This window comes from Phacochoerus africanus, chromosome 4 (genome assembly GCF_016906955.1).
Source record: "Phacochoerus africanus isolate WHEZ1 chromosome 4, ROS_Pafr_v1, whole genome shotgun sequence".
Lineage (NCBI taxonomy): Eukaryota > Metazoa > Chordata > Mammalia > Artiodactyla > Suidae > Phacochoerus > Phacochoerus africanus.
Window position 1 is genome coordinate 77,149,501 of NC_062547.1, and position 15,310 is coordinate 77,164,810.

At 44.7% G+C, this 15,310-nt stretch overlaps 1 protein-coding gene across 1 annotated transcript in view; it reads right to left on the minus strand.

The window, feature by feature from the left end:
• Window positions 1–15,310, minus strand: part of APC2 (APC regulator of WNT signaling pathway 2) — a 36,365-nt gene that overhangs the window by 7,948 nt on the left and 13,107 nt on the right. Inside the window, exons 11-14 of the mRNA XM_047777713.1 lie at window positions 11,707–11,846; window positions 11,272–11,349; window positions 11,034–11,150; window positions 10,235–10,449 (exon numbers count right to left, since the gene is read on the minus strand). Coding sequence (XP_047633669.1) covers window positions 10,235–10,449; window positions 11,034–11,150; window positions 11,272–11,349; window positions 11,707–11,846 — 550 coding nt within the window. The remainder of the gene's footprint in view (window positions 1–10,234; window positions 10,450–11,033; window positions 11,151–11,271; window positions 11,350–11,706; window positions 11,847–15,310) is intronic.

The window sequence follows — 15,310 nt, forward strand, 5'->3', positions numbered from 1 at the left end:
CAGCATCATCTCTGGGCAGTTGGGTTCAAGCCCAGCCTGGCTCATTGGGTTAAGGATCCCGTGTTTCCACAGCTGCATTGTAGGTTGCAGCTGTGGCTTGGATTAAAACACCCATCTGCGGAACTTCCATGTGCTGCAAGTGCAGCCAAAAAAAAAAATTCTGTTTGCTATTAAAAATATAAAGTATTGCTTGTTAATTATAAGCATTTTTAGTAAATGTTTTAATTGCAAAAATCTAGCACAAGTATATATACAATGTTAGGGATAGACATATGCTTTAAAAAGTTATGTATTTTCATACATTAGAATCATTATTTATTAACTAAAAAGTAATTTATCTTTTTTTTTTTCTTTTTCTCTTTTTGCCTTTTCTTGAGCTGCTCCTGCGGCATATAGAGGTTCCCAGGCTAGGGGTCTAATCGGAGCTGTAGCCACCAACCTATGCCAGAACCACAGCAACGCGGGATCCGAGCTGCGTCTGCGACCTACACCACAGCTCACGGCAACACCAGATCCTTAACCCACTGAGCGAGGCCAGGGATTGAACCCTCAACCTCATGGTTCCTAGTCGGATTCGTTAACCCCTGCGCCACGACGGGAACTCCAAAAGTAATTTATCTTTATAAAAAACAAGGTTTTACTTTTTTTTTTTTTTGACCGAAGTCATGATATATAGCAGTTCCAAGCCAAGGATAGAAACCAAGCCCCAAATGCAACCTACACCACAGCTGCAGCAATGCTGAATCCTTAACCCACTGCAACACAGCAAGAATTTCTTAGTGAAAATTTAGTAAAGAACAGTATTATTAATACTGTTTAGTAAAGTACATATATTTTAATATTAGTTTACATTTTTGTACAGATGTATCCAATGCAGTATTTGAGATATACCCATACTAAAAGTTTTATACATTTTCATATGTTAGAAGCATTAATAATAACTAATTATTAACTAGGTAACTTACTAGGTAACAACCTAATAAGGAACACACATGTTAATGAAGGATAAGTATTGTTTACTCATTAAAAGTACTTAGTGATGGACTTCGCAGTGTGGCTCAGTGTAGGAATCCAACAGTAGGGGTACTTATCTCTGTGGAGGTTCAGGTTTGATCCCTGGGCCCTCACATTTGGGTAAAGGATCTGGCATTGCTGCAGGTGTAGCATAGGTTGCAGGGTTGCTGTGACTATGGAGTAGTAGGCTGGCTGCTGCAGCGCTGATTCAACCCCTAACCTGAGAACTTCCATATGCTGAGTGTGTAGGATTAAAAAGCCAAAAAAAAAAAAAAAAAGGTATTATTAATATTATTCAGGAAATTGGAGTTCCTGTCGTGGCTCAGTGGTTAACGAATCCGACTAGGAACCATGAGGTTGCGGGTTTGGTCCCTGGCCTTGCTCAATGGGTGAAGGATCACGGCGTTGCCATGAGCTGTGGTGTAGGTTGCAGATTCGGCTTGGATCCTGAGTTGCTGTGTCTGTGGTGTAGGCCAGCGGCTACAGCTCCGATTCGACCCCTAGCCTGGGAACCTCCATATGCCTCAGGAGCGGCCCAAGAAATGGTAAAAAGACCAAAAAAAAAAAAATTCAGGAAATAAGACATTTTTTCTATTACTTTAAAATTTCACATAAATGTGTCCCATGTGGTTTGGGGATATACTTATACTAAAAGTTTTATGCATTTTCATATGTTAGAAGCATTATTTATTATTAATGTTACCTAATAAGTAAGGAACACATGTTAATGAAGAATAAGGATTATTTACTTATTAGTATAAGTAAATTAATAATATTTTAACAAAGGGCAAGTATTTATTATGGATATTATTTAGAAAATTCCATGTATTTTTTACTAAGTTAAAATTTTGGGAGTTCCCATTGAGGTGCAACGGAAATGAATCTGACTGGTATCCATGAGGATGAGGGCTCAATCCTTGGACTCACTCAGTGGGTCAGGGATCCAGTGTTGCTGTAAGTTGTGGTGTAGGTCGCACGCTTGGCTTGGATCCCGGGTTGCTGTGGCTGTGGTGTAGGCCAGCAGCTGTAGCTCTGATTTGACCCCTACCCTGAAAACTGCCATGTGCCATAGGTGAGGCCCTAAAAAAAACCAAAAAGCAAAAAAAAAAACCCAAAAAACAAATTTCAGAGTTCTTGTCGTGGCTCAGCAGAAATGAATCTGGGAGTTCCCGTCGTGGCGCAGTGGTTAACGAATCCGACTAGGATCCATGAGGTTGCGGGTTCAGTCCCTGCCCTTGCTCAGTGGGTTAACGATCCGGCGTTGCCGTGAGCTGTGGTGTAGGTTGCAGACGTGGCTCGGATCCCGCGTTGCTGTGGCTCTGGTGTAGGCCGGTGGCTACAGCTCCGACTCAACCCCTAGCCTGGGAACCTCCATATGCCGCGGAAGCGGCCCAAAGAAATAGCAAAAAGACAAAAAAAAAAAAAAGAAAGAAAGAAATGAATCTGACTAGTACCATGAGTACACAGGCTCAATCCCTGGACTCGCTCAGTGGGTTAAGGATCCAGCATTGCCGTGAGCTGTGGTGTAGGTTGCAGACGTGGCTCGGATCTGGCATTGATGTGGCTGTGGTGTAGGCCAGTGGCTACAGCTCTGATTTGAACCCTAATCAGGGAACCTCATGTGCCTCGAGTGTGTCCCTAAAAAGACCAAAAAAAAAATTTCCCACAAGTGTATTTGCAGTATTTATCTATTTTCATACTTAGAAGCATTATTTGTTAGTTACCTAGTGAGTAGTAAACACGTTAATGAAGAATAAGTATTATTTACTCATTAATATTACTTAGTGAGGAGTTCCCAGTGTGGATCAGTGGGTTAGGAATCCAATTGCAGTGGTTTGGGTTGCTGTGGAGGTAGCAGGTTTTATCCCCAGGCTGGCACAGTGGGTTAAAGGATCCAGCATTGCTGTAGCTGTGGCATCTGTGGCATAGATTACAGCTGTGGCTCAGATTTGACCTCTGACCTCTGGCATGGGAACATCTGTAAGACGAGGGGGTAGCCGAAAGAAAAAAACAATCTGTTTGTTCATAGCTTTTTTTTTTTTTTTTTTTTTTAGGGCCTTGGGTACAGCATATGGAGGTTCCCAGGCAGCTAGGGGTCAAATCGGAGCGGTAGCTTCTGGCCTACACCACAGCCATAGCAACGCCAGATCTGAGCCTCGTCTGCAATCTACACCACAGCTCACAGCAACACTTGATCCTAACCTGCTGAGCAAGGCCAGGGATCGAACCCATATCCTCATGGATATTGGTCGATTTGTTACCACTGAGCCACAATGGGAACTCCTGTTTGTTTTTAAAAATAGGAAGTATTGCTTGGTAGTTATGTGCATTAGTAAAATAAATGTTTTATTTCAATTGGTTAAATCTTTTTTTTCCCCAGCTGTCCCCACAGCATGTGGAAGCATTTGATCCCAGGCCAGGGATCAAATCCAAACTGGAGCAGCAAACTGTGCCACAGCTGAAGCAATTCCAGATCCCTAACCCACCTCACTGGGCTTGGGATCGATCCAGGTGGGACCTGTGCCGCCACAGAGACAAGTTGAATCATTAACCCATTGCACCACAGTGGAAACTCCTTAAAATCTTAGCACAAGTGTACATGCAACATTTGAGATATATGTGTACTTTAAGAAGTTATGCATTTTCGCAGTGCCTGTCATGGCGTAGCAGAAACGAATCCAACCAGGAACCATGAGGTTGCAGGTTCGATTCCTGGCCTCGCTCAGTGGATTAAGGATCATCTGGCGTTGCCGTGAGCTGTGGTATAGGTTGCAGGTATGGCTTGGATCCCCTGTAGCTGTGGCTATGGTATAGGCCAGCGGCTATAGTTCCCATTAGACCCCTAGCCTGGGAATCTCCATATGCTGTAGGTGTGGCCCTAAAAGAAAAAAAGACTAAAAGAAAATTTAATAAAAAACTATTATTAATACCATTTAGAAAATTACATATAGGAGTGCCTGTCAGTTGCTCAGCAGAAACTAATCCAACTGGTATCCATGAGGACCAGTTTGATCCCTGGCCTTGCTCAGTGGGTTGGGGATGGGGCGTTGTGGTGAGCTGTGATGTAGGTCAGTGGCTGTAGCTCTGATTTGACCCCTAGCCTGGGAACCTGCATATGCTGTGGGTGTGGACCTAAAAAGACAAAAAGTTTTTACTATTAATTTAAAATTTTGTACAAATGTATCAATGCAGTATTTGGGATATGCTTACACTAAAAGTTTTATGTGTTTTCATATGTTAGAAGCAGCATTTATTATTGTTACCTAGTAAGAAATGAATACTCCTATTACTGAAGGACAGGTATTGTTTACTCATTAATGTCACTTAGACAGATTTCCCAGGGTGGCTCAGTGGGTTAGGAATCCAACGGTAGTGGTGCGTCTCTGTGGAGGTTTAGGTTTGATCCCTGGGCCCTCGAAGTGGGTTAAAGGATCGGGTGTTGTCACAGCTGTGGGGCAGCTGTGGCTCAGATTCAACCCCTGGCCCAGGAACATCCATATGATGGGAACATGGCCAAAAAAGAAAAAAAAAATTATCTTTGCTTTTAAAAATAGGAAATTGCTTGTTAATTAAGAGCATTAGTAAATAAATGTTTTATTTGAACTGGTAAATTTTTTTTTTTTTTCTGGCTGCCTCCACAGCATTTGGAGATTCCTGGGCCAGAGAGTGAATTGGAATTGGAACTGCAACCTGTGCCACAGCTGCAGCAAAACCAGATCCCTAACCCACTGCGCTGGGCCAGGGAATCGAACCGACACTGAACCAGTGCCTCCTAATAGACAAGCTTGATCATTAACCCACTGCCCTACGCGGGAACTCCTTAATTGGTAAAATCTTTAGCACATTTGTACATGCAGCATTTAGGATATACGTATATTTTTAAAGTTCAGTATTTTCACACATTAGACATTATTTATTATTATTAATAAGTACTTCAATAAAGAACAAGTCTTTACTTTTTTTGACAAACCCACAGAACATGGAAGTTCACTGGCCAGGGATCAAATCTGAGCAGCAATGTGGCAACACCAGATCTTTAACCTACCGTGCAAGTTTTTACTATTATTATTTAGAAAATAATTATAATAATTAAAATTTCAGTATAAGCATATCCCATGCAATATTTAAGATATACTTTAAAAATTCAGATATTTTCATACCTTAGAAACATTAATTATTAACATTACCTAATCAGTAATAAGAAAAGTATTTTCTTACGGTACTTAATGAATTTTTTTTTTCTTTTTCAGCCAAATCTGAGGCATATGGATGTTCCTTGACCAGGGAACAAATTCAAGTCCCAAGTGTGACCTATGCCACAACTGTGGCACATCTAGGTCTTTAACCCAACTGTGGCACAGTGGGAACTCCATAGTGAATGTTTTATTTATTTATTATCTTTTTAGGGCCACACCTGAGAGGCATATGGAGGTTCCCAGGCGAGGGGTCAAATCAGAGCTGAAGCTGCCAGCCTACACCACACCCACAGTAACCCGGGACCTGAGCATGTCTTTGACCTACACCACAGCTCATGGCAACACCGGATTCTTAATCCACTGAGCAAGGCCAGGGATTGAACCTGTGCCCTCATGGATGCTAGTCGGGTTTGTTAACTGCTAAGCCACGACGGGAACTCCCATAGTGAATGTTGTAATAAAAAACAAGTATTATTGGAGTTCCCATCATGGCTCAGCAGAAAGGAATCTGACTAGTATCCATAAGGACACAGGTTCCATCCCTAGCCTCGCTCAGTGGGTTAAGGATCCAGCATTGCCATGAGCTGTGGTGTAGGCTGCAGATGCAGCTCAGATCCGCTATGGCTGTGACTGTAGCTATGGCTGGCAGCTACAGCTCCAATTCAGTCCCTAGGCTGAGAACCCCTAGGCTATGTGGGTGCAGCCCTAAAAAGAAAACAAACAAAAAAGTATTATTATTTGGAAAATTACATATTTTTTACTATTAATTTAAAATTTTGTACAAATGTATTCCATGCAGTATTTGGGATATACTTACTCAAAGTTTTATGCATTTGCATATGTTAGAAGCATTATTTATTATTAATGTCACCTAATAAATATCAAACACTTATGTTAATGAAGAATAAGTATTATTTACTTATTAATAATACTAAATGAATAATATTTAAACAAAGAGCAAGTATTTATTATGGATATTATTTAGAAAATTCCTTGTATTTTTTACTAAATTAAAACTTTGTACAGGTATATCCGATGCAGTATTTGGAACATATTTATACTAAAAAAAAATTTTCATACCTTAGAAGCATTATTATTAATACTACCTAGTGAGTTAAACACTTATGTTAATGAAGGATAAAAATTGTTTACTCATTAATATTACTTAGTGAGGAGTTCCCAGTATGGATCAGTGGATTAAGAATCCAGCTGCCAGGGCTTGGGTCACTGTGGCAGTGTGGGTTTGATCTGTAGCCTGGCCCAGTGAGTTAAAGGATCCGGTGTTGCCACACCTGTGGCATAATTCACAGCTATGGCCCAGATTGGACCTCTGACCCAGGAACCATCCATATGACTCACGCAGCCAAAAAAGGAAAATAAGATTTGTTTCCTACTAAGAATAGGAAGTATTGCTTGTTAATTATGAGCATTAGTAAATCAATGTTTTCTTTTAATTGGGAAAATCTTTTTTTTTCAACTGCCCCCACAGCATATGAAATGTCCGAGGCCAGGGATTAGATCTAAACTGGAGCTGCAACCTGTGCCATAGCTGAAGCAATGCCAGATCCCTAACCCACCTTAGTGGGCTTGAGATCAAACTGGCTGGAACCTGCACCTCTATAGACACAAGCTGGATCATTAACCCATTGTGCCACAGTGGGAATTCTGTAATTGGTAAAATATTAGCACAAGTGTACATGCAACATTTGGGATACATGTATACTTTAAAAAGTTATGTATTTTCATACGTTAGTAACATTATTTATTATCAGTATTGACTAATAAGTAATTTATTTTAATAACAAGTTTTTACCATTTTTTTTTTGCCCATGGCATATGAAAGTTCCTGGGCCAGAGATCAAATCCCATCCCCAACTGTGACCTATGCCACAGCTGCAACAATTCCAGATTCTTAACCCACTGTGCCACAGTGAGAACTCCTTAGTGAATTTTTTTTTTTTTTTGTCTTTTTGCCATTTCTAGGGCCGCTTCCGCAGCATATGGAGGTTCCCAGGCCACGGGTCGAATCGGAGCTGTATCTGCCGGCCTACGCCAGAGCCACAGCAACGCGGGATCCAAGCCACGTCTGCGACCTACACCACAGCTCACGGCAACGCCGGATCGTTAACCCACTGAGCAAGGGCAGGGACCGAACCCGCAACCTCATGGTTCCTAGTCGGATTCGTTAACCACTGCCCCACGACGGGAACTCCCTTAGTGAATATTTTAACAAGGAACAAGTATTAATATTATTTAGAAAATTAGGAGTTCCCTTCGTGGCGCAGTGGTTAACAAATCCGACTAGGAACCATGAGGTTGCGGGTTCGGTCCCTGCCCTTGCTCAGTGGGTTAAGGGTCCGGCGTTGCCGTGAGCTGTGGTGTAGGTCGCAGACGCGGCTCGGATCCCTCGTTGCTGTGGGTCTGGCGTGGGTCTGGCATAGGCCGGTGGCTACAGCTCCGACTCAACCCCTAGCCTGGGAACCTCCATATGCCGCGGGAGAGGCCCAAGAAATAGCAAAAAGACAAAAAAAAAAAAAAGAAAATTACATGTAGTTTTACTATAAATTTAAAGATCTGCAGAAGTATATCACATGCAGTATTTGGGATATACTAATACTAAAAGCTTTATGTATTTTCATATGTTAGAACCATTATTTATTATGAATGTTACCTAGTGAGTAGTAAACACTTATGTTAATGAAGTGTTATTTACTCATTAATATTACTTAGGAGTTCCTGGTGTGACTCAGTGGATCATGAATTCAGCTGCTGTGGCTCATGTGGCTGTGGAGGTACAGGTTCCAGGCCAGGGCTGGCACAGTGAGTTAAAAGATCTGGCGTTGCCGCATCTGTGGCATAGTTTGCAGCTGTGGCTCAGATTCAACCACTGGCCCAGGAATATAATATGACATGAATGCGGCCAAAAAAGAAAAAAAAGTTTGTTTTTAAAAATAGTATGTATTGCTTGTTAATTATGAGCATTATTAGTATATAAATGTTTTATTTGAATTGGTAAAATCTTTTTGTTTTTTCCCGACTTTCCCCACAGCATGAGGAAGTTTCCTGGCCAGGGATCAAATCCATGCTGGAGCTGCAACTTGTTCCACAGCTGGGGCAAAGCCAGATCCCTAACCCACTGCTCTGGGCCAGGGATTGGACCAGATTGAACCAGTGCCTCCTAAGAGACAAGCCTGATCATTAACCCACTGCCCAACAGTGGGAACTCCTTAACTGGTAAAATCTTTAGCACAAGTATACATGCAACGTTTGGGATATACGTATATTTTTTAAAGTTATGTATTTTCATACATTAGACATATTATTTATTAGCATTAACTTATAAGTAATTTATTTGAAATAAAGAACAAGTGTTTACTTTTTTTTTTTTGGCTGCACCTCTAGCACATGCAAGTTCCTGGGCCAGGGATAGAATCTGGGCAGCAGTGTGGCAACACCAGATCCTTAACCTACTGCACCACAGTAGGAACTCCTTTTTACTATTGTTATTTAGAAAATAATTTAAAACATTTTTTTTGGTCTTTTTGTCTTTTAGGGCCACACCCGCAGCATATGGAGGTTCCTAGGCCAGGGATAGAATCGGAGCTCCTGCTGCTGGCCTACCCCACAGCCATATCAAGGTGGGATCTGAGCCATGTCTGCGACCTACACCACAGCTCACGGTAACACCAGATCCTTAACCCACTGAGTGAGGCCAGGAATTGAACCCACATCTTCATGGATCCTAGTCAGGTTTGTTACTGCTGAGCCAAGATGGGAACTCCAATAAATTTTTAATACTTATAATGAAAATTTTAATTAAAGTATAGCCCATGCAATATTTGGACTATACTTTAAAAATTTATGGATTTTCACACCTTGGAAACATTATTATTATTGTTGTTACCTAATAAGTAATAAACATTTATGTTATTAAAAATAAGAATTTATTTAAGAATTTTATTTAATGAATATTTTATTATTACTATTTTCTTTTTTTGGTCCAATTTGTGGCATATAGAAGTTTCTTAGCCAGGGAAGGGGCAATTCCAATCCCCCTAATTGTGACTTACACCACTGATGTAGCAATGCCAGGTCCTTAACCCACTGTGCCACAGTGGGTACTCCTTAGTGATTTTTTTTTTGTCTTTTGCCATTTGTTGGGCCGCTCCTGCAGCATATGGAGGTTCCCAGGCTAGGGGTCTAATCGGAGCTGTAGCTGCCGGCCTAAGCCAGAGCCACAGCAACGTGGGATCCGAGCCGCATCTGCAACCTACACCACAGCTCATGGCAACGCCGGATCGTTAACCCACTGAGCAAGGGCAGGGATCGAACCCACAACCTCATGGTTCCTAGTTGGATTCGTTAACCACTGCGCCATGACGGGAACTCCCTTAGTGAATATTTTAATAAAAAACAAGGATTGATGTTTAGAAAATGCTGAGACTTGGAGTCAGTCTCTGGCCTTGGAAAATCCATATGCACTGAATGCAGCCAAAAAAAAATTACTTGGTCAATAAAATATGTTAATAAAAATATATTCATTATTAATATTTATATAATTCTATTTTTACTAATTTAAAATTCATTACAAGTATATACCATGCAGTATTGGGGATGTATTTATACTAAAACTTCTATGTATTTTCATATATGAGAAGCATTAATCTATGTTACCTAGTAATAAACGCTTATGTTAATGAATATTGTTTACCTATTAAAACTAAGTGAATAGTGAATATTTTAATAAAGAACAAGTGTTTATTATTAATAGTATTTACAAAATTCAATGTATTTTTGCTAAATTAAAATTTATTCCAAGTCTATCCTGTGCAGTATCTGGGATATATTTATACTGAAAACATCAAGCGCCTGGGGACCAGTGGGACCACCCATTGGAAGGAGGACAGTACGGGTGGGCTTCCCTGGTTCACCGGGAGCCAAGCTGCCTCCCAGTCTGCACCTGGGGCCGCTGCCCAGCTCCCCCACCCCCACCCCTCTGCCGCCACTGAAGGTGCGGGACCCACCTGTAGTCCTCCCGCGTGGCGATGAGGCTGGACACGTTGCGCAGGATGCCACCGCCGCTCTCGATGATGGCCAGTGAGTTGCTCTGGCACTTGTAGGTCAGTGTGCTCACCAGGAAGCCCAGGGCGCCGTCCACCTGGCAGATGGCAGCCTTGTTCTCTGTGCTGTGAGCTGAGAGGTTCCACAGGGCGCTGAGCACACTTTTCAGGGTGGACTCCTGGGTACCGGGCAGAGCGGGAGGGGTCAGTTGGGGGTGGGGGGCCCTCTCCATAGATGCCACCAAATGCACCCCAGTGCTACTTCAAATAAAAGTGAAAAGTAATGGAATCTGCTGTCACAGGATCTATGGGTTTGGTTTTTTTTTTTGCTTTTTTTTTTAGGGCCGCACCTGCGGCATATGGGGGTTCCCAGGCTAGGGGTCGAATAGGAGCTACAGCTGCTTGCCTACACCACAGCCACAGCAACCAGGATCAAAGCCATGTCTGTGACCTACACCACAGGTCACAGCAACGCCGGATCCTTAACCCACTGAGCAAGGCCAGGGATCGAACCCATAACCTCATGGTTCCTAGTCAGATTCATTTCCACTTCGCCACAATGGGAACTCCTGCTATTGCAGGATCTTTGAGTTGCAGGGTCCAGGCCTAGACCACCTGCCAAGTGGTGGGCAGTCTGGCATTATTTCCTCCCAAGCTGAGAACTCCCGCCTGCTGCCAGTGCCTCTTGGCACTGTGGCTGGCACTCAGCAGGCTTCCCTGGCCCGGGCACACTCCCACAGCCCCTGCCCTGCTGGGTGCTCACCTTGGAGGCTCGAAGGACGCATTGCATCAGGGCGGTCACGCTGCCCACCTCCCTCAGCACCTTCTTGCTGTTGATGTCAGCCCTCCAAGACAGGTTGCGCAAGATGCTGGAAACGACCTGGGTGGGCGTGACACAGGCAAGTGAGCCCAGGGCAGGCTCCCAGGGTGACCCTCTGCCCACCTGCAGAAACAGGGGGCCGCCCACCACCCTGTGGAGCAGCCTGGGCCCTTCTGGGTACCTGGTGCAGCTCCTCGCTCTCAGATGCCAGCTGGGCCACGATGGCCTCCATGCAGCCCCGCCGGGCACACAGTGTGGCCTGTGGGTAACACGGGAGAGTCAGGCTGCAGCAGGCAGGGCAGGGAGCACTACCCAGCACCTACTCTGTGCTAGAGCTTGAGCCCCCAACCCCATCTTAACCAGCACACACAGGGGAAAGTAGTCACCCCATCGGTCCGAAGAGGCAACAGGTTCAGGGAGGCACAGACACCGGCTTCCGTTGCCAGGGGCCCCCACAATGGGAGGCAGCAGAGCAGCCAAGAGGCCACGGCTGGGGTGAAGGAGTCTGTAAATTAAGGACATCTGGTCCCACCTCCCAGTGCTGCTTGGAAGTGGGGATGATGCCGAGGAGCTTAGACTGGGGGATGCTCGCCTGCCCGCCTGCCCACCCAGGTACCTTGTTGGCGACATCCCCAAAGGTGAGGTTGGTGAGGGTCATGCCAGCATATCGGCGCAGGGCCAGGTTGAGAGGGTCCCGGGTCATCTTGTGCATCTCATAGTCGACCTGCAGTAACTCTGCCACAGCCTGCAGCCCGCCTATGGGGACACAGAAGAGCTGAGGGCAGGGGGGCACCCCAAACCACCCCAGCCTCTGCCCACACAGGTCACTCTGCCTAGACATCCTCCCCTCTGTCCCACCCCCAGATCTGCCCTCAAGTCCACTTTTGAAGCTGGCCTCTGAGTACACCTCCAGGCAGCCTGCTGCCAAGCTGGCCCAGTCCCCTAGGTGTCCTGCACCTCCATGTCCACTTCTTTTCTGCCCTCAGCCTCTAGTCACAATTCCTCTGGCTGCTGCGCCTTTGTATGTGCTGTTCCCTCTGCCCAGAATGCTCTTGCTTGCTGTTTGCCCAGTTGCCTGGATCCCCTTCTGCTCAAAATTCACTTCCTCAGGGAAGCCTCTCATCTCCCCAACCGAGAAACCACTAAAACCATTTGACAGTGAGCTGCTGAGGGCCTGGCCAGGTGACTGTGCCCCGCTGTGTCCCCAGGACAGATCTGGATGGCACATACTCAGGAGCTACTGATGTTGGCTGCCATACACAATTCTTTAGGAAACCGAGCTTTCACTTAACAAAAAAAAAGTAAAGGATGTTGCAATCCCACTTCTGGGCATCTATCTGAGGAAAAGTGTAATTTGAAAAGATCCATGCAACCCACTGCTCATAGCAGCACTATTTACAATAGCCAAGATATGGAAGCAGCCTACATGCCCATTGACAGATGAATGGATTAAGATGTGGTGTGGGAGTTCCAATCGTGGCGCAGTGGAAACAAATCCGACTACGAACCATGAGGTTTCGGGTTTGATCCCTGGCCTTGCTCAGTGGCTTAAGGATCCAGCATTGTCATGAGCTGTGTTGTAGGTCGCAGATGCGGCTCGGATCCTGCGTGGCTGTGGCTGTGGCTTAGGCCCGCAGCTGTAGCTCCGATTAGACCCCTAGCCTGAAAACTGCCACGTGCCGCAGATGCAGCCCTAAAAAGCAAAAAAAAAAAAAAAAAAGAAGAAGATGTGTATAAACACAATAGACTACTTAGCCATTAAAAACAACCAAATAATGCCATTTGCAGCAACATGGATGCAACTAGAGATTCTCATATGTGAAGTGAGACAAACACAAATATCCTATGATATCACTTATTTGTGACATCTAAACAAATGATGCAAATGAACTTATTTACGGAACAGAAACAGGCTTATAGACATAAAAAATTTACTTATGGTTACCAGACAGAATGGGGGGAAGGGATAAGCTAAGAACTGGGGATTAACATGTACGCACTACCGTACATAAAATAGACAATCAATAAGGACCTTAACTTTTAATTTAAAAAGAAATCACTTTGGGAAGGAAAAAAAGGAATGTAGGGGGAAATGATGAGCAAAAGAAGGGAAAGAACCTGCAGGAACCTGAACACAGGCCCTTCCCCCTCACTCAGGAAGGAGACTGTCCGGGGCAAAGGAAGCACTTCTTCTGATGGGCATGCCAGGGGGACCACTTTGGGGAAGGAAGTTAACAACACAAACCTCCAAGCCTCCAAAGCAAACCTGTGCACACGAGTCACAGCAGCCAAAATGTAGGAATAACCTGAGTGTCCATCAATAGACACGCTGTGTCCTCCACACACAGAGCATCACTCGGCCACGAAAATGAGAGAGGCCCTGACACTCGCTGCCACGTGGACAGACCTGAAGACCACGATGCTCAGTGAGAGAAGCAGACACAGAAGGACACACAGTGTGGGATTCCACAGATGGGAAACGTCAAGAACAGACACATCCACAGAGACAGAGAGTGGGTTCCTGGTGGTGGTAGGGGGAATGGAGAGTGAATGGGTTTTCTTTTTTGGTTTTTTTGGCCATGCCCATGGCCTGTGTCAGGGATTGAATCCATGCCACAGCAAGAACTGGAGCCACAGCAGTGACAATGCTGGATCCTTAGCTTGCTGAACCACCAGGGACCTCCAGAAGTGAAATTTTAATGGGGACAGTTTAGGAACATGAAAAAGTTCTGGAGATGATGGTAGGGATGGTTGCAAAACTGTGTGAATGTGCTTAATGCCACTGAGCTGTGCACTTAAAAATGGCTGATGGTAAATTTTTTTTTTCTTTTTAGGGCTGCACCCATGGCATGGAGGTTCCCAGGCAAGGGGTCGAATCTGAGCTATAGCTGCTGGCCATAGCCACAGCAACACAGGATCAGAGCCATGTGTAGACGCCAGCCTATACCACAGCCACAGCAATGCCAGATCCGAGCCGTGTCTGTGACCTACACCACAGGTCACAGCAACACCGGATCCTTAACCCACCGAGCGAGGCCAGGGATTGAACCTGCAACCTCTTGGTTCCTAGTCAGATTCATTTCCACTGCACCACAACGGTAACTCCGGTTGATGGTAAATTTTATGTTATGTGTATTTTACCACCATTTAAAAAAAAATGTTTAAATACATAGAAGTTGGACTTGGGGAGAGTTCCCTGGTGGCCTAGCAGGTTAAGGATCTGACATGGTCACTGCCGTGTCAAGGGTTTGATCCCTGGCTGGGAAACTTCTGGCATGGCCAAAACATAAAACAAAAGCAAACCAAAAAAAAAGGATTTGGGGGGAGTGTTTGTTAACCTGGAAACTCCACCTCCCAGAACCCACACAAAGGAACAAAATAAAGAGAGCCGTGGGCAGGGCATTTTCACTGGAACTAAGGGTTGGCTTGCCTTGGTGTCCTGGTGGACACAAATGGCATGCAAGCATTTTGGTTTCAGGACCCTCAAACATTCTGAACATTTTTGAGGACCCCAAAGAGTTTTCATTCACCCAAGTTACAGCTCTCATTAAAGCAGAGACTTTTTTTTTTTTTTTGCTTTTTAGGGCCGAACCTGTGACATATGGAAGTTCCCAGGCTAGGGGTCAAATCAGAGCTGCAGCTGCCGGCCACAGCCACAGCCATACAGGATGAGAGCTGCATCAGCAACCTACACCACACCACAGCTCACGGCAATCCCGGATCCTTAATCCACTGATCGAAGCCAGGGATCGAACCGGCATCCTCATGGATACTAGTTGGATTCGTTTCTGCTGCACCACAATGGGAACTCCAAAGCAGGAACTTTTTAACACCAGGATTTCTAACACCACTTTTTAGCCCAGTCATCCTCAGGGTAGGAGTGCCTAGGAAACTCCAGTGAACACACATGCACACCAGAGTGAAAAAGGCAAATCACTCCTTTGTGGAATTATCAACAAAATAGTGACCTTGCAGACCTCTTGGAAGGATGGTGGTAGCCCCCAGGAGTCCCTGGACCACACTTTGAGAACCACTGTTTTATCACATGAAAGCGATATGCACTTATAGGATCAGTGTTTCTCAGAAGACTTTTAAGGAAATGAGGAAACATACAACTCTCCTTTCCTGGCCTGGTCAGCCGGAGGAGGCATAGCCTGAAGCATTCCTATCTTTTGCTTATCTGGAGGGAAAATGGCGCATTCCACACACACTGTTCCCGC